This window comes from Artibeus jamaicensis, unplaced genomic scaffold, assembly GCF_021234435.1.
Source record: "Artibeus jamaicensis isolate MK-2021 breed Jamaican fruit bat unplaced genomic scaffold, CSHL_Jam_final scaffold_916, whole genome shotgun sequence".
Classification (NCBI taxonomy): Eukaryota; Metazoa; Chordata; class Mammalia; order Chiroptera; family Phyllostomidae; genus Artibeus; species Artibeus jamaicensis.
Genome location: NW_026522059.1, coordinates 120,707 through 138,353, shown reverse-complemented (window position 1 = coordinate 138,353; position 17,647 = coordinate 120,707). Strand labels below are relative to the sequence as shown.

At 51.4% G+C, this 17,647-nt stretch overlaps 2 protein-coding genes across 9 annotated transcripts; one reads left to right on the top strand and one right to left on the bottom strand.

Moving 5' to 3' along the window:
• Nucleotides 1–21: 21 nt before the first annotated feature.
• On the top strand, nucleotides 22–2,131 carry COMMD5 (COMM domain containing 5). Its single transcript, XM_037166588.2, has 2 exons — nucleotides 22–419; nucleotides 890–2,131. The coding sequence occupies exon 2, from the start codon at nucleotides 949–951 to the stop codon at nucleotides 1,621–1,623; it is 675 nt and encodes a 224-aa protein (XP_037022483.2). The 5' UTR covers nucleotides 22–419; nucleotides 890–948; the 3' UTR covers nucleotides 1,624–2,131.
• A 1,998-nt stretch (nucleotides 2,132–4,129) lies between these two features.
• On the bottom strand, nucleotides 4,130–16,163 carry ZNF7 (zinc finger protein 7). 8 transcript variants are annotated; one of them, XM_037166513.2, is made up of 6 exons: nucleotides 15,626–16,163; nucleotides 14,927–15,142; nucleotides 14,781–14,825; nucleotides 14,253–14,412; nucleotides 12,093–12,209; nucleotides 4,130–9,072 (listed from the first exon to the last, which is right to left on the bottom strand). In XM_037166513.2, exons 3-6 carry the CDS (start codon nucleotides 14,805–14,807, stop codon nucleotides 7,301–7,303), a joined length of 2,076 nt encoding a protein of 691 aa, XP_037022408.1. In that variant the 5' UTR covers nucleotides 14,808–14,825; nucleotides 14,927–15,142; nucleotides 15,626–16,163; the 3' UTR covers nucleotides 4,130–7,300. The 8 variants fall into 8 exon arrangements, with proteins under 8 accessions (XP_037022408.1, XP_037022410.1, XP_037022411.1 ...); XM_037166515.2 differs by having other exon boundaries at nucleotides 12,093–12,206; XM_037166516.2 differs by having other exon boundaries at nucleotides 14,253–14,379.
• Nucleotides 16,164–17,647: the final 1,484 nt, after the last annotated feature.

Here is a 17,647-nt window from a genome sequence, read left to right as displayed (position 1 = left end):
TCCTGGGCCGCTCTAGGACCTCAGAGGACTCCTGCCGTCGGTGGTCGCCTAGAGCGAGGCCCTCTGCGGAAGGGGACTGGTGGCCTGCGGCCGGGAGGAAGCTGGACTTCGGCTGCCTGCCGACGCTCCGTTCCAGGCCCCGCGTTGCTGTTTCAGCGTAGTTGGACCCACCTCACGCGCCACTCTATTCCCGGGTCAAGCCTGCACAACCCTCTCTTTATTTCCTTTTCTGTGACAAACAAAATACCCTATCGGGGAATCCGCTGGGCCCGGGGATCACAGACGGCCGTGTGCTCCCGGTATCCTAGAGCTTCCCGGAAGTGTTTCTAGTCGTCTCCGGGCCAGGCCCCGCTTCCGGCCGGCCCTTTGCTCTCCGCCAGCAGGCCGTTCGGCTCCGCTCCAGAACACACGTTGCAGGTGTGGGGTACCTCGGGCCGGGGTCGCTGTGGGTGAGGTCGGGAGGCGAGGCAGCTGAGCTGGACGCGGCCCCTTGGTCACCTGGGGGCTCTGGAGGCTGGAGACCTGTCGGCGACAGTAACGCGCCGGCACGCGCAGCTTGGGCTGGGGTCGCAGGGCGCTGGCCGCGACTGGTGTGCACTTTATGTGTCCAGGGCGCCGCGGCCAGGCCAGGACTCGAAGTGGGTCCGCCTCTGTCAGCTCTCTTTTCCGGACCCGGTGGCTGCTCTCCTTCCTGGTTCTCCTCTCCCTGCCCTGTCTCCTCTGCCAACTCCTGCCTCCCCTCTTCCCGGGACCCCCTGCTCCCAAGGTGCCTCCCATCACATGGGCTGTCATCAGTGGTTCACATTATCAGTGTCTTAAAGGTTAAAAGTACTCAGTCACTGGCCCAAAGGACGTGGTAAGTTACTGGGCTTTCTCTCCACTCCTCCAGGCAGTTGCATCTGGGACCTGCCTCTGGGCTGGCTGATCAAAAAGGAGGAAGTAGTAGCAATGTCTGCTGTGGGGGCTGCAGTTCCATACCTGCATCACCCTGGTGATAGTCACAGCGGCCAGGTGAGTTTCCTGGGGGCCCAGCCCCCCCCAGAGGTGGCAGCAATGCCTCGGCTCTTGACGGACCTGGACAGGGGCACATTCAGGAAGTTGCTGAAGCTGGTGGTCAGCAGCTTTCAGGGAGAAGACTGCCGTGAGGCTGTGCAGCTGCTTGGGACTGGTGCACACCTGTCGGAGGAGCGGCTGGGGGCCCTGCTTGCCGGCACCCACACGCTGCTCCAGCAGGCTCTCCGACTGCCCCCAGCCAGCCTGAAGCCCGACACCTTCAAGGATCAGCTCCAGGAGCTCTCCATCCCCCAAGACCTGATAATGGACTTGGCTAGTGTGGTATTTGGGAGCCAACGGCCTCTCCTTGACTCTGTTGCCAGGCAGCAGGGGGCCTGGCTGCCCCATGTTGCCTACTTTCGTTGGAGGGTGGATGTGGCAATCTCCACCAGTGCCCTGGCCCGCTCCTTGCAGCCAAGTGTCCTGATGCAGCTGGTGCTTTCAGATGGGCTAACATACCGCTTTGAGGTCCCCACAGCCAAGTTCCAGGAGCTTCGCTATAGCGTGGCCCTGATGCTGAAGGAGATGGCCGACCTGGAAAAGAAGTGCGAGCACAAACTACAGGACTGACCCATGTGCCCAGTTGCTCTGGTCACCTGGGGACAGCTGCTCAGACATCTCCATAGTGAAGCCCACCCTGCCCAGGAGGCACTCTTCAGTGAGAGTGTGGGACTGCATCTATGTCATTCTCTGTTTGATGAAAAAAAAAAAAAGCAAAAACAGCAGTTTCTCTCCTTTGCTTGGAAGTAGAGCAACTGTAAAATCATGTCTTTCCAACTGCTGTCACCCTGCACACCTGTTCCCTGGCCATTGGTATTGTTGCTAGGTGTGGGTACCCACTGCTCCAGGGCAGCCCTTTGGTCCAGGCCAGTGCCTTGATGCAGATGCTGAGTTCTTTTAGCTGGGCTCCATGTGGCATCTGACCACTCTGCTTATTTGCTTCTGCAAATCCCATTTTTCAGTGTGGACATTTCTGTCTCCTATCTTACATCCTTGACCTCATGGAGCCAACACTGTAGTGGGGAAGGGAAAACATTATAAACCATGTAACAAATAAATTGTATAGCTTGTTAGTGGATAGTAGGTGAAGCAGAAAATAGGCCAAGGGATGGAGGGCAGGGCCAAGGGAGAACTGCACTGTCATTTCACAGTGGTTCATAGGGTGGGCCTCCTAGAAGACCAGGTATATGGGCAAGGACTTGAAAGAGTCAAGGGAGGCCCACTTCTGGTGGAGGGCAGCTGAGATAGAGGGAGATGAAGGGCACTGAGAGTAGGCTGCACCCTGATAGCTGTTTTAGAAAGATCATACTGGGTGCTGTGTTGAGAGCAGGAGGGGAGCAGGGGCCTTTCCTGGTACAAGGGTAAGTGTTTTGGGCAGCTTGGGCTGCTGGTTCCAGAGGGAGGACACACATTTAGGGTCAAAAGCCACTGCAACTTGGGGGCTCCTGGTGTGCAAAATTACTACAATCACATTCATTTGATGCAACCAGGAATGGAGACCTGGGGTTGGAGCCCAGCCTGTGCACCCTAGAAGGGTGCTCCAAGCTTCAATGCCACCAAGGGGCCTTGTGGCTGGGACTCCGTAGTTGTAAATCATGCACCTGGTAATAGTGAGGAGAGGTGCCTTCTAGGCCACCCAGGTGTTAGGTACCTGATGGAGGAGGACGGGGCTGTCACTCAGAACCCACTGTGAGCCTCTCAGCAGCACCTGCAGCAGAAGGCAGGCAGGCAGGCAGTCAGGCTCAGGGACTCCTTGTGTGCCCAGCCAGGGTTGCCTGCCTGTTTGCATGTCTGTATTGATGTGTCTACTCTGGTAATCCACTCTGAGGACCCCTGGAGGGTCAGCACACTCTTCTGGATGGGTTGGGTACAGATTTGGGCCCTTCGGAGACACATCTTCTGGTCACGTGTTATCTGCTTCCATCTCTACCCTCACCAAGTTCCAGGTAAGTGGGGGTATAGTGCTCTGCTAACCCACTAGCCACTGGCCCACCAGAGGGCACTATTCCTTCTGTCATCTGGTCAGGAATTACAGCTCTGGACGTGGTGTCCCTGATTGCTACCCACAGCAAGTCTGGGACAGCCCTTCCCTCCAAAGCTGACATGCAGCCTAGAGCTGCACAGACCTGTACCTAGTCCTGGGATGAACTCTTCACTTTCTGATATGGAAATTCCAGGTTTATGGAGGCAGCTGCAACCCAACTTGAGAAGGACCCTTTCAGCTGTAGGGTACAGATTTGCAGGCCAGCAGGGTGGGCCCTCTCACCCACGTGCATTCTCATGCAGGGCCAGACAATGAGTACTTGAGTGTTCCAGGTCATGACGATTCTGTAAATTCTGACACCATAGTTTGAGAGCAGAGACAGTATATTAACAAATGGGCATGATTATGTTCCAATAAAAAATTTTCACAGGCATTGAAATTTTCGTTTCAGGTGTCACAAAATACTTGTTTGCTACCACATAAAAACCATTCTTATCCTGGTTAGTGTGGCTCAGTGGTTGAGCACTGGCCCTCGAATCAAAGGGTTGCTGGTTTGATTCTTGGTCTAGGGCACGTGCCAGGGTTGTGGGCCAAGTCCCCACTTTGGAGGTGTGCGTGAGGCAACCACACGTTGTTGTTTCCCTCTTCCTCTCTCTCTCCCCCTCTCGAAAAAGTAAGGTAAACCATAGAAACCATTCTTGGCCTTGGCCATCTAGTTCAGTTGGGTAGAAAATCCCAATAAACCAAGGATGTGGGTTCAATCCCCAGTCAGGGTGCCTACAACAGTCAGCCAATGTATACATAAATAAGTGGAACAACAAAATCTGTTTCTTTCTTAAAATTATTGGCATTGGTTTTTAATTCCTCACCCACTATGTGTGGGGTTTTTTTTTTAAGATTTTTATTTATTTACTTAGAGAAATGGGAAGAGAGGAAGAGAAACATTGACATGCAAGAGATATATCATTCAGTTGCCCCTCACACCCCCAACTGGGGCCTGGCCCGCAACCCAGGCATATGCCCTGCCTGGGAATTGAACTGGTGACCCTTTGGTTTGAAGGATGGCACTCAATCCACTAAGCCACACCAGCCCGGGTCCAAAGACACATTTATTGCTTTTAGAGGAAGGAAGAAACATCTATGTGCAAGATACATTGATTGGTTGCCTCCAGTATGTGCCCCAACCAGGATGGGACCTGTAACTTAGATTATGTACCCTGACCAGGTATCAGATCCACCAACGTTTGGTATATGGAACAATGTTCAAACCAACTGAACCACCTGGCCAGGGGGGAAAAGCCATTCTTTTAGCTCCAGAACCATACAAAACCAGGTGGCAGGCGGGTGGCAGCTCTTAATGGGAACACCTTCCTGGGCCCAGTTCTTGCCATGCTGGGGTGAGCACACCCTGTGTACCCACATGACCCCCAGGCTGTGGAGGAACTGTCTACCCTCTTGTAGGTAGGTAGGTCACCGTGAACCAAGAGTTGGGGGCAGGTGCTGGCCTTGTCCACCTTTGTACATGGGCCTTGCACAAAGAGTGATGCAATTACCTCTCAGGAAAACTGCCTTACAGTTGTGTTGACTTTCTTAGGTCTCTGTGAAAGCTCTTGGTGGTTAGTCCTCTTCCGTGGATCTCTGACTCGATCTCAAAGCCTGGATACTCCCCAGTGCATCATTCCTTCATTCAACAAACATTTCCTGAGCTGTCAGGGACACCGGTGTATCAACCCACCGGGGCTCTGCTTCCCCTCCCAACACTTGAGGAAGCTTCAAGAAACCTCAAAACAGTTACCATCCAATGTCATAAGTCAAAGTTTAATAAACATGAATGGAAGCAATTTCAGGTCAAAATTGTGGGTTTAATTTATTGACTCCAAAAGAGTTAAAAGTATTTTAAAACCTACTCCGAAACAGTTCTGGAAATCTTGAAAATGAGTTTACTGAACATACATGGCCTCACGGCAGCCCACAACCTTTTTGTCCTGCCCAGTGACCCAGTGGTGATGCACACCTTTTTCATGTGGACACAGCTAAGATGCTCCTCTTCCTGTACTGCAGCTGGTATTCCCCACTGAAGTGCAGGACTTGGGGTTAATGCTATTGAATTCTCAGTTGTATTGCAACATTTAAGTAAACAAACCACACACAAATTTAACTTCAATAGAATTTTCAAATGTCACAAAATAGTCTTTTGTTCCCATCATTTAAAAATGTAAAAACCACTCAGTGCTGCTAAAAGGTAAACTGAGGTACATCACAATTTTGAAGACTTTACTTGAGGAAACATGGGTTGGAATCCACCAGTGCCAAACCAAGCTCTCTGCGGAGGGCTGGGGAGAGGTTTTCATGAAGATACAGAAGCAAACATGGAAATTGGTTGACTACAGCTCAAGCAGTTGGCTTACTTGGGCAGTCTAGTTGGCTGTGACAGGTGCATTTGCAGGGATGACTGGTTGAACTTCTGGTCTGCTTGGCAGAAACTGGAAGCATTCAAGCCACCCATTCTTAATGTCCTCATTCTCTGGTTAACACACCACACAAAAGCAGAACATGGACTGGGTTTGGCCCACAGGCCATATAGTTCACCGCACTGGATCCAGGATCACACTATCCAGAGACTCAGGTGCTGAAGCAGATTTAAGGTGGAAGGCTCTGCCTTCTTGCCTGGCCTATTGTTACCGTTCAGGGAAAGAAAGAGTATTATTGTGCCCAGGGTGGAGTCTGGAAGAGTCCATAAAACCCTTCACCCCTTTGTCCCTCATTACTCAGGAGGAAACAAGGAAAGTGGGGTCTGATGGAGAGCCCCTCCAGCGTGTGACAGTGCTAAGTGCCAGCAGATGGCAGGAGTGTGGCCTGTCCACTGAGGACCTTAGCTCTTGTTGGCTGTCATAAAATATTTAAGGCCCTTTCGGACTAGGCCCACCTGTCCAGATGTGCCAGCAGTGACCACCTGGTTGAATACGGCAGCTGAAGCAGGGAGACAATGAGCATAACCTCTGAAAAATATACAGAAGTGCCAGGTCCTCTGGCGCTGACCCTTCCAAGTATAAGTCCTGGGTGGAACAGGAGTGACTAGAGAAGTAAGCACACTGACTTCATGCCATCCTGGCACCAGGTGAGAGACAGCATCAGCTGACAATCATGCTGACGAACGTTGCAGGGTCAAGACCCCCCACCTACGCATTGGAGAAACAAACTCGCATGGATTCAACCATCTGAAACTGCTGCTTCCAACTTTACAAGAAAGCACTGGAACCCTCTGGTACAAACAGGAATCAGCAAACATTTCCTTCACTTCACACAATCTATAGCCTGCTACAGTCTCTGCCATGTACAGTGATTGAAGCAGCAAAGTCCTGGGGCCCTGCCCATGGGCTTAACCAAACCAATGTGATAGTGACCCAAATCAAGTGTTACAAGAGATCCTCAGGTGACCTGTGCTCTCTGGTCTACCTGTCCAAATGTAGGATAACTGAGCCTCTCCACTGGGATGGGGGTCTCTCAAATATTACGCCCATGACTACAGCAGTAACTCCAAAGGTCAGCAAATCTGAAGTGGGTGGCCCTGGGCAGCAGCCTCTCTGAATGGTACTCCTAGCCCCAGACTCATTCACGGCTGGTGAGTCCAGGACCCTGGGCAGGGCTGGAGTCAATGATGCAGGTCTGCATCATCCTACGGCTCCTGGGCCTTCATTAGATACTGTGAGACAAAGTGAATGGACATGGTCACAGCCTGTTGTTCCAATTCACCAGAGTGGCTGACCCATCTAGAAACTCAGCTGGATGCTGGGTGGCTTCCTGCCGGGGCTGCTGATGCGAGAAGAAAAGGACTTAGGTGAAGGCAGAAGGAAATTGCAGTAACGCCTCTTCTGGACTTCTGTGCACACGAGCTCACACATCCTTGCTGCTGAAGCCAGTCTGAGTAACTGGTGCTGAAGACACTGAGCATCCCGCATGGCAGAGCTCACAGGGCTCTTAGGCCTTGGCCACAGAACCTGGTCTTCCCTCTGTGTACTCAAACTCTACATGTGGGCACCCTGTTTTGAGGGGCATAGGCTTTACTGAGTGGGATAAGGTCAAATACTCTAGCAAATAAAACACATACTTTGTATGAACTTGGATGTCCTTTTTTTAAAAGAACAATTTTAAATCTTTACCAACATTCCAACTTGTCAATATCAATGATCCCATATAAAACAAGTATGTTAAGGCTACGGGTTTATTCTCTTACATACAAGTGCATTTACAGAGGTGTGTGGTCTACTCTATGTGAGTCTTCTGATGCTGAGTGAGCCTGGAGCTCCGATTAAAGGCTTTGCCACATTTGTTGCATTTATAAGGCTTCTCTCCGGTGTGAATCCTCTGATGTATAATTAGATGTGAGCGCCATCTGAATATTTTCTCACATTCATTACATTTGTGTAGTTTCTTTACAGTGTTAACTTTTTTACGGCTCACATGGGTAGGACCCTCCGGGGTGCCCCCATATTCATGGTACCACTGGGCTCGTGTGTGAATCCTCTGGTGCTCAATGAGGTATGAACTCCGACTGAAGGCTTTCCCACACTCACTGCATCCATAGGGCTTCACTCCAGCATGAATTATCTGGTGTTGGAAAAGGGTTGAGTTCTGACTGAAGGCTTTCCCGCACTCACCACATTTATAGGGCCTCTCCCCAGTGTGAACCCTCTGATGGATTGTGAGCTGTGTGCTCATACTGAAGGCTTTTCCACACTCCAGGCACTCATAGGGCTTTTCCCCTTTGTGAATCCTCTGATGGTAAATTAGGCTTGAGCTCTGGCTGAAGGCTTTTCCACAGTCACTACACTCATAGGGCTTCTCTCCTGTGTGTATTCTTTGGTGCTGAATTAGGTGTGAGCCCTGAACAAAACCCTTACCACACTCATCACATTTGAATGGTTTTTCTCCAGTGTGAGTTCTTTGGTGGCGAATAAGCCGTGAGCTACAACCAAAGGCTTTTGCACACTTGTTGCATTTATATGGTTTCTCTCCAGTGTGAGTTAGCTGATGCTGACTAAGGCGAGAGACCCACCTGAAAGCCTTCCCACACTCATCACACTTAAACGGTTTTTCTGCAGCATGGGTTCTCTGGTGAGTAACAAGGCTGGCACCATCCAGTGTTCTTGGAACTGAAGGCTTTGCCCCAGCATGCATCCGCTGGTGCTGGGCCAGGGTTGAGCTCTGGCTGAAGGCCTTCCCACACTCCTGGCACAGGTAGGGCCTCTCTCCAGTGTGAGTCCGCTGGTGTCTGACCAGCTGAGACTGCTGGCTGAAGGCCTTCCCACACTCACGACAGCCATAGGGCCTCTCTCCCGTGTGTACCCTCTGATGGTGGATGAGGCTGGAGCTCTGACCAAAGGCTTTCCCACACTCCTCACACCTGTAGGGCTTCTCTCCAGTATGAATTCTTTGATGCTGAATAAGTTTTGAGCTCAGGCGAAAGGCCTTTCCACACTCGATGCATTTGAATGGTTTCTCTCCCGTGTGGATTCTCTGATGCTGATTAAGCTGTGAACACAACCTGAAGACTTTCCCACATTCCTCACACTCATATGGCTTCTCTCCACAGCAGTTACTTTGATGTTTCCCCTGTGGACAACCAGATAACGTTTCTTGGCATTCCTGACATCTGTTCAGTTTCTTCTGTGTATTAACTTCGTGAAGCAGAGTCGTGAATATGAAACCCCTGCCACACATATCACATCTTCGGGATATCCCATCTGTAGCAACCCCCTGACTTTTATCAGGCTGAAAACCCATGCCACCACAACCCTGCACATCCTCCTGGGTAGAGATCCTCCTAGCAGCCACAGTCTCTGTGTGCAAGTGGTGTTTCTGGAAGAGAGAGCTTGGTTTACTCTCCGGCCAGACCTCAGAAACAGAAGTATCTCCAAAGCAGGGACTCGGAGGAGAATCATGTGGTGGGGTTTTGACCACTGCTGCCAGGGACTCTGATTTCAGTATGTATACATCCTCATGGGCCTGCCCACCAACAGTGCTAATTGCAGAATCTGAAACACACGGGAAGAATAAGGCTCTTTCTCCTGAACTCAGACAAAGGACAAAATCTGGGGTGGAGGTCCTCCCTAGGAACTGAGCTCCCTCCCAGGCCACCCCACATGCAAAGACGCCACAGAAAGTTGATGCCTTTGACAGTTCTCAAAATTTGGTTTCCTTCATACTTTTTGGTTCAACCAGTGTACTCGGGTGAGTGGTAACAGCCACCCTCCCACAAGGGGGCTACATTAGCAGAGGTTCATCGTGTGGGGAAACTGTGAGGAAGTCCACAAAAAAGAAAGTGAACCTGAGATGGTGGGGGTTTTGTGAAAGGCAGGATTAGCCTGAGAGGTCAAAGGAGGTGGAGTGTAAGAAAGAAAGAGGGAGTTTAAACTATAAGCAGAGGGATGAGCAGGTACTAAAAAAGTCAAGGCAGGAGAGCTATTAAGGGTCATACAAGGGTGAGCCGGAAGGGCTGGGCACTGGCCTGTCTCCTGGGTGGGTTTTTGAGCAAGACCCAAGGACTGAACTTTGCTTCCTCCAGCAGCCAACAGGCCACTCCTTGCAAACCACACCTGATCCTGTCCCTTGTCAGTCTGCTCCTCACCTTCCCCATATGGACATCTCCTTCCTATGTGTTTCTGGGCGTTCTGCCTACACTGTCTGCCCCTACAAGGCCTTTCTGACATCCACTTTCCCTCTGGATTCTCCACGTAAGTGTCAGCCTCCTTCCTACTCTGCAATCCCAGGAAGTGCCTTTGCTGAAGTCAGACCCTGTTGTCCCTAATCATATCCAGGGCCATAATTATCCTACTGCTGTCCCACACCAGGGCCCAGTGACAGGGCTCAGCTGGCTCCTCACACCAGTGCTATCTCCACCCAGCTGCAGCAACCTACATCTCTGTCAGTACCAGTACACGGAAGAGGCTGCCGCACACAGACATCTGTGCACAAGGACAGCTCCTGCTCCCTCCTGCCATCGGTCTTCACAATAACCCAATGGGGTCAATAGTGGATAAGGGACTCATGGCTCAGAAAGGTTACGTCACTCACCCACGGTCACATAGCTAATGAAACACAGGAATGGATCAAGTACTGTTCCCCCAAACACATACCCTTTCAACATCTCTGTGCCCTTAAGATGTGGGACATCTCCCGCCTGGTCCTCACTGTTTCTCTTTCTCTGAACAAACACAACCTTGGCAAACCTGCTCCTTCAACACGGCAAGAGCAGCCACAGAGATAGAAAACAGAAAAGCACTGCTGCCGTCTGCCGGCTGCTTCAGAGCAGAGGCCCCTACGAACAGCTGTGAAGGAAGTACAGCCATGAAGAGCAGCCAGGGACAGCTGCACTGCCAGCCCAGCCATGAGCCCTGGGCCTCCTGCTGTGCTTTAAGCAGCCACAGCCACACTGCAAACCAGCTGCTCTAGAGTCCACCTCCCTCTCCCCTATAGCCAAGCCTGTAAATGGCAGTTACATTATGAAGGTCTTGCCACGTCCCCAGCACCAGCCTTCCACAGCCATCAGCCTCCTGTCTGGCTCAGAGTGCACATGCTCCCTCCCTTCAGGCCCATGTGACACCCACACATAGCACAGCCCATCTCTTCCTGTCCCCACTTACTAGGGACCACTCCTCTGACAAAGACCCTGTCCTAACAGCCCAGCCAAGCTTCTCTGAGCCTTGCTCAATCTGGCCTCTCCCTGGGTCTGCACGGAGAAAACACTAATGTGGCTTCTAATAGCTCAAGGCCACACCCATAGGATGACCCCACCCTGCCTTCAAGCACCTGCCTGGGAAAACTGGAGGATGCATGTTCCACCCATGAGCAAGGGCAGGGCTGGTCAAGAAGCTCAGGTGGTATCAGATGGACCTGCCTCTCCTCTTCTGGGCTCCATCAAGCCCCTGCCTGCTCTATCACCAAGGGGCAAGTGGAAGCTGGGTTAGTGCTCGGTGAACTCTGACCTACTGTAGTCCTCACTCCAACTGAATTCTGGCCCTACCACAGCAACTATGGCTCATCCCACGGAGCCCCCAGGGGGCCTCAAGTCCTGGGGCAGGAGTGGTAGTGTCGGGGTAACTGCAGGCCCTGTGGAGGATCCTGGGATATCAACTGCACAAACTGACAAAATCACATCTCGGGCAACTACACTTTCTAACATGTTCCACAAATTTTCATCCACAAGGCTGTCCTGTGTGCTCAGGCCCACAAAGTAGGTCCAGGTCTCACTGCAGGGCTGCCTTCCTGTCACCTAACCACCAGGAATGCTGCATGGGAACCACTAAGGAGCTCGGCCCACTCCAGCTGGCTCTCCTGCCATGGTGCCCTCTTTGAAATCTCCCCCTCCTTGGAAATGTTTACTGGGGGCTGGGTTTTAAGCAGGCTGGTCTGTCCCTTTACTTCTTCCCAGAAGGGTAAGAAAGGGGCCTAAATGGAAGGTCCCTGCTTTGGTCTGACTGTGCCCCAAAAGGTGAGCTGAAGCTCCAGCCCAGGATCTCAAAACATGAACTTACTTACAGACAGGACCGTGCAGATGGAGTTGATGAGGTCACACTAAGGTATGCAGGGCTCTCACCCAATGTGAGTGGTGTCCTCAGAAAGAGAGACATGGGGAGAGTGCACTGTGATGACAGAGGACTGAGGTGGTGTGGCCATACCCAAAGAACACCCGGGGCCACCAGAACCTGGAAGAGGCAGGAAAGGGCCTTCCCTACAGATTTCAGACAGGACTCAACACTGCCAATGCCTTGAGTTTGGGCCTCTGGCCTCCAGCCTGTGATGCTTCGTCACAGCAGCCCCAGAGCTGGATCTCAGAAGCTGGGGTCACCCAGGGCCCTGAGAAGTTCTGGAGGGAGTGCAACTGTCCCTGGAAGGCTGCTCAGAACCAAGTTTACTGCTTTCCTTGCACCCATGTCTGACTGATAAGGGTATTGTTAAGACTAGAAACTGAATAAAATGTGGTTTCAAATCAAACTTGCATACCGAACCCTGGAGCCTACCTCCCCAGGCACAAGTTCTCTGCCACAGGCCTCACCTGTCTGGGGCGTCCTTAGCAGCTCTCTCCCCTCAGTTCCCTGCAGGTCAAGGACCCATGGCTCCTCCCCCTGCTCCAGCCGGGAGATCAGCTCAGGCTTGAAGAGCAGAAATCCTGCTGTCAAGTTGACAAAGGAAAGCACATTGGCATTACTGGGATCATAGCTCAGGGCTCAGTGCCCCCTGGATTCCAAAAGTAAAGGGGTAGGGGGCCGCTGGGGCACAGGGAGGGTCTGTGAAAGGAGCATCACAGGGTGAGGGTCTGAGCACAGGGGCACAGGGGCTCTCTCTGTCTGGTCTGGTTTAGCCCAGCTCTAGGGGCTGGACACTGAGTGGTGCCTGGACTCCCTTCTGATTCCCTTCTGCTTCAAGGCCCCAGGACACCTTGTCACCCAACAGTTTGCCCAGAACAGGCTGCTCTACCCCAGGAAGACAAAAGCCAGGCACGGCCCGTGCACCTCTCAGTTCAGGTACAGTCCAAAAGATAGGGGTTAAGAAATAAGACAAGGACATTTGAAATCTTGCTTCCCAGCATATGTCATCAGCTTGGCTCAAATTAACTGTCATTTAAAAAAAAAAAAAAAAAAAAAACCCTGGCCTGGTAGCTCACTTCGTGAGAACCTTGTCCCGATACACCAAGGTTGTGGGTTGATTCCCAGTCACGGCACATACAAGAATAACCAGTGAGTGCATCAGTAAGTGAAACAACAAATCAATGTTTTTCTCTCTCCCTCTCCCCTCCTTTGTCTCTCTGAAATGAGTAAATAAAAAATCTTTAAAAGAAACAAAATGGAAGAACAAAAATAAACAAACAAATGAAACAGGTTTTAAGTCAGAAGGCACTAAAATCCAATCATTACCTGGTGGCCCCCAGTCTTACACCCTTTCACAAAGCAAGGGAGCCCAGGCAGCCCGGGGAGTGGTAGAGGCCTGTGGGTGCTCACCCAGCACCCCATTCTGGGGCCACCAGCCCCAGGCTATGGGGCAACAGTGTGGTGAGCTCCCAACCCTTCCCAGGGCCCTGTGGTTGGAGCTTCCCTCAGGTTTCTGGCCATGGGGGTGGAGAAGGGCAGGCACAGAGATCCCAAGTCAAAGGCCTCAGGTTCAAGCAGGACCCCACACTGAAACACGCTGTCTCCAAGCACATGTGGAACATTCAGAGAAACATCCGTGGGCCAGCCAGGAACGGGTCATGATGCAGGCCACAGCGCCTCAGAACACAGAACCAAAATGCAACACAACGTGAAAGTTACCACAACAGGCAGTTCAAAACTTTTTGCCCCTTGGGAATTCAGTAAGGAGATACTACACTGGCAACTGTATTTACTGAGTCAAAATGTGTAGGATGCAACAGAAGCAGTACTTAAACATATCTTTAAACACATTTACTAGAAATGAAAACCGTAAGAAACAAATGAGCTAAACATTAAATTCAGTAAGTTGAGAACAAAACAACACAGCAAATATAAGCACAAAGGAAGGAAATAATAAAGGCAGGGCAGGATTCAATGTAATAGAAAACAAGGACCCCCCCCACACACACACACATAAACACCATCTCCAAAAATTGAACGAAGCCAGAAGCTGGCTCTTTGGAAAGATGAATAAGCAATCCTGGGTAAAACTGATCAAGGTACTTCGAAAAACTCACATAAGGGAATAGCTGCAACATCAGAGATTAAAAATAAAAACGAAGAATATTACGAACAAACACATGCTAAAAACTGAGTATCTAAATCAATAGACTGACTTGTAGAAGAACTAGAAATGACAGAAGCGGCACGAGGCTTGTGAGGCCATCAAGCATGAACAAAAAGTACGGGCTTCCCCTGGGGCCCAGGAGCTTTACAGGGAGCTAAACCAAATATTCGAAAGGTTCCATTAATTCTATATATCTAAACTCCTACCAAAGCTAAAAAAGATAGTGAAACACCTATTTCTACTGTGGACTCTAACTCTTATAACAATGAGGCTTTATTACCTCCCAGAAGTCCACGCTCCCTGTGAGGATGAAACTGGGAGCCTGCCTGGGTCACAATGACTTGTCCCAATGGGGTCAGGGCCTGACCACATTGCCTCCATATCCCCAGCTCTCACAGAGACATGGCTAGGTGGGTGCTGACCAATGACGCAGGGGGCGGGTCCCAAGCTACAGCCTCACCTAGTCCAGCCACACTGCTGTGGTTCTCCAGCATCACTTCCTTGTAGAGGGCCCTCTGGCTAGGATCCAGACACTGCCACTCCTCCCTTGAGAAGTGCACAGCCACATCACCAAACGTCACAGCCTCCTGAAAGAACACACACCAGCACCTCAGGGAGCCCTGGGTGCCAGGCCCAATCTGGCACCACCTCGTGGTGTCTCAAGTACATGCACCACAGGATTGACTGAGACAGTCACCAGGCCCCTTTCGCTCTAAAATCAAGAGGAAGGGTGAGAGGGAGGGAGAGAGGGACCCAGACCCTGGATATCTACAGCCCTCCCCTTGAGAGCCTCAGAACAGGCAGGCCTCAGTCTGGGCGAATGTTTGCTCACTACTTTGGGAATGGGCACGCCTGAGTCTGACAAGGGCCACGGTGGGAGGCTGAGGCAGAGTCTAAGCCCAGACCCAGTGGGCAGGGTGGGAACCCAGAAGAGGCAGCAGGGCCCTCACAGCACAAGTGATGAAATGGAGGGGAGTGAGACTCCTACCATGAGGCTCCGTGGGTGAGTATCCATGGGTCCTGGCCGGGAGACCTGTTGACAGTTAAGAATGGGTCAGAGGTCAGGATCCTGGAAGCTCCCCACCCCTGACTCCCAGGCTGGTCCAGAGAGTACAGTGTTCTCCTGTCCTTTACCTCTGCCTCCAAATAGTCTCCAGCAGGAATACTGGGCGGAATCAAAGCTGCCACAGCACTTGAGCATCTGCCCTCAAGGCTTTGGTCATTTCTCAGTGTGTGTGGTGGCTGTGAGTTACCCCAGGAACACTTAAAGGATGGTTGCTATACGGGCTTGAGCAAAGCAACGGGATGTGGCGTGAATAATGCACAAGGACTCCGCCTTCATGAAGCAGTCTAGTGGAGGAAAAAGTTAAATAGACACAAATAAATGCAGAATTACAGCCATAATGGCACTAAAGCACAAGGAACTCTGAAAGCATTTAAACTAGGAAACCCTGACTCAGTCTGTTGGGTCACTTCCCCTAGGAGCTAATTAGACCAAGAAGGTGGAGGTGGGGAAGGCACTCCTGGCAGCAGGTACAGCATATGCAAAGGGGCTGGATCACAGGCAGCAAAAAGCATGTGACTGGAGATGGAGTAGTCAGGACCCTAACAATGAACCTTTGGGAAAAGAGGAATGGATACAGGAATCCCCTTACATACACTTGGCTCCCTCCCCTATGTGCGCCTGACACGTCTGAATGAGGACTGGGCTTCCAGTGGAGCTTTTGGGTCAGAAAGTGGCTTGTAGGTAGGCGGACGCCCCAGACCGTGTGCACACTAAGGCTGACGGGGCAGAAATGACCACTGTCGGGTGGGCCCCCACCTGGGCCTTACCGGAAGAAGGCAGCTGCCAGCGCTGGATCCTGGTCCCCGCCACAAGAGGGGTAGGCCCTAAGCAGCAGCCAGAATTCTGAGAAGTCTTACCCACGCAAGGCACAGCCCTTTCAGCCACTGTCACTAAGTCTAGATCTTCCAGGGCCGTAAATGGAGGGAAAGAGGACCCTCGACGAGGATGGTTATTCAGGAAGAAGACCCAAGATCCCCCTGGAGCCAGCTGGTGGGAAGGCTGCGCTAGAGGCTGCGGGACTCGTCGAAACGCCTCCCGCCTCCGCGGGCAAGGCGGCCGCGGCTCCACCACCCTCACGGCCCCTCCAAGCCGACCGCTTCTCTCGAGCTTCCTAGCCTAAAGGCCGGGAGAGCGCGAGGCCCGCACGGCCTGTAGACTGGAAGACTCGGGGGTCCACCGAGGGCGTTCCGAGTGAGGGTGCGACCGCCGTGTTGCCTCACCCTCCCTAAGGACCGCCGGAGGCTCCAATCGCCCGACGCCGCAGAAGACCGGCCTCGACACCCGCACCCCCTCTGTCCCACAGACTTCCGGCTCTTCTGGGCGGCTTGGAGGCTCGCTGTCTCGGTGGTTCCCAGCCGGAACCGAGGCACCCGAGAAGGGGCGGGACTAAACTGAGGGGAAAGGACACAGCCTGGGGGGCGGAGTATAACTATGAAGAGGGGCGGGGCCCCCGCCTAGGAGGACAAAGCCCTGGGAAGGGGCTGGGGCCTTCGCCTATGGGGGCGGGGCCGGAGCCCTTGGAATGGAGCGGGGTCGGAATCCAGGGGAAGACGGAGCCCAGGAAAACACATTCTCTTACACTCAAAGACTCATTCTACTCTTTGGTTTAAGGAGAATGAAATGGAGTGGGTTTTTTTTTTTTCTCAGAGTACATTTATTAAAGCTGGAGACAGTGAAACAAGGAAGAAGCAACAGGATAGAAACTTGGCGGGGCTGCTTTGGCTAACTGGAAAGCCAGAGAAAAGGGGGTCTTGGAGTCAGCAGGGGGTTAGACCTGCACGAACTTTTGCTGCCCATTGTTCCTCTAGTTACAAGTCTTGTGGGGTCCTAGAATTTAGGTGATGCATTCTTGAGAGGAAAGAAGAGGGTTAAGGGAAAGGCCTGGGCGTGCTCCCTGGAAGGAAAGTGCACTAAAATAGACTGTTTAAAAAAAAAATTCTGTCACATGCTACAACATGGATGAACCTTGAGGGGCATTATGCTGAGTGAAATAAGACAGTCACAAAAAGTCAAATACTGTATGATTCCACTTATATGAGGTATCTGGAGCAGTCAAAGCTATAGAGACAGAGAATAGGAGGGTTGTTGCCAGGAGCTGGGAGAGGGGGAAATGGGGAGTTATTTTTTAATGTGGACAGAGTTTCAGTTTTGCAAGGTGAGAAGAATTGTAGCCCTGGCTGATATGGCTCAGTAACTGAACACTGGCCTGTGAATAGAAAGGACTCTGGTTTGATTCCTGGCCAGGGCACATGCCTGGGTTGTGGGCCAGGTCCCCAGTTGGGGCCATTCAATGTTTCTCTCCCTTTCTTCCTCCCTCTATTCTTTCTCTCTAAAAATAAATAAGTAAAACCTGGAAAAAGAAAAGGGTTCTATAAGTTATTTGTATTGATGGTTACACTACCAATATAAATGTACTTAGTACCACCAAAGTGTACACTTAAAATTGGTTAAGATACTCAGTATAATGTTATGTGTATTTTACCACAATAAAAAAATTGGGAAGCCCTGGCTGGGTAACTCAGTTGGTTAGAATGTCATCCTGATACACCAATGTTGCAGGTTCAATCCCTGGTCAGGGCACATAAAAGAATTGACCGATGAATGCATAAATAAGTGAAACAGCAAACTGATGCTTCTCTCTGCACCTTTATCAGCTCCCCACAGGTCCATATAGTAAGAATAGCCCTATTGATGGAATGAACTTTTCTGTGTGGCATATTTTTCCTCAACAGTCCCATGAGATGAGGGGCACAGCACTCAGATTACAAGGTGGTAGGACTAGAATTTCT

Bases quoted from the DNA above. Each gene is read 5' to 3' on its own strand.
- ZNF7 (XM_037166513.2), bottom strand. From the start codon at position 14,807: ATGGATACTCACCCACGGAGCCTCATG. The intron at 12,210-14,252 runs GTGAGGCTGTAG...TCAACTTGACAG, and splicing joins CAGCAGTGTGGCTGGACTAG to CAGGATTTCTGCTCTTCAAG. The intron at 9,073-12,092 runs GTGAGGCCTGTG...CGTGTGTTTCAG, and splicing joins GCTAAGGACGCCCCAGACAG to ATTCTGCAATTAGCACTGTT.
- COMMD5 (XM_037166588.2), top strand. From the start codon at position 949: ATGTCTGCTGTGGGGGCTGCAGTTCCATACCTGCATCACCCTGGTGAT.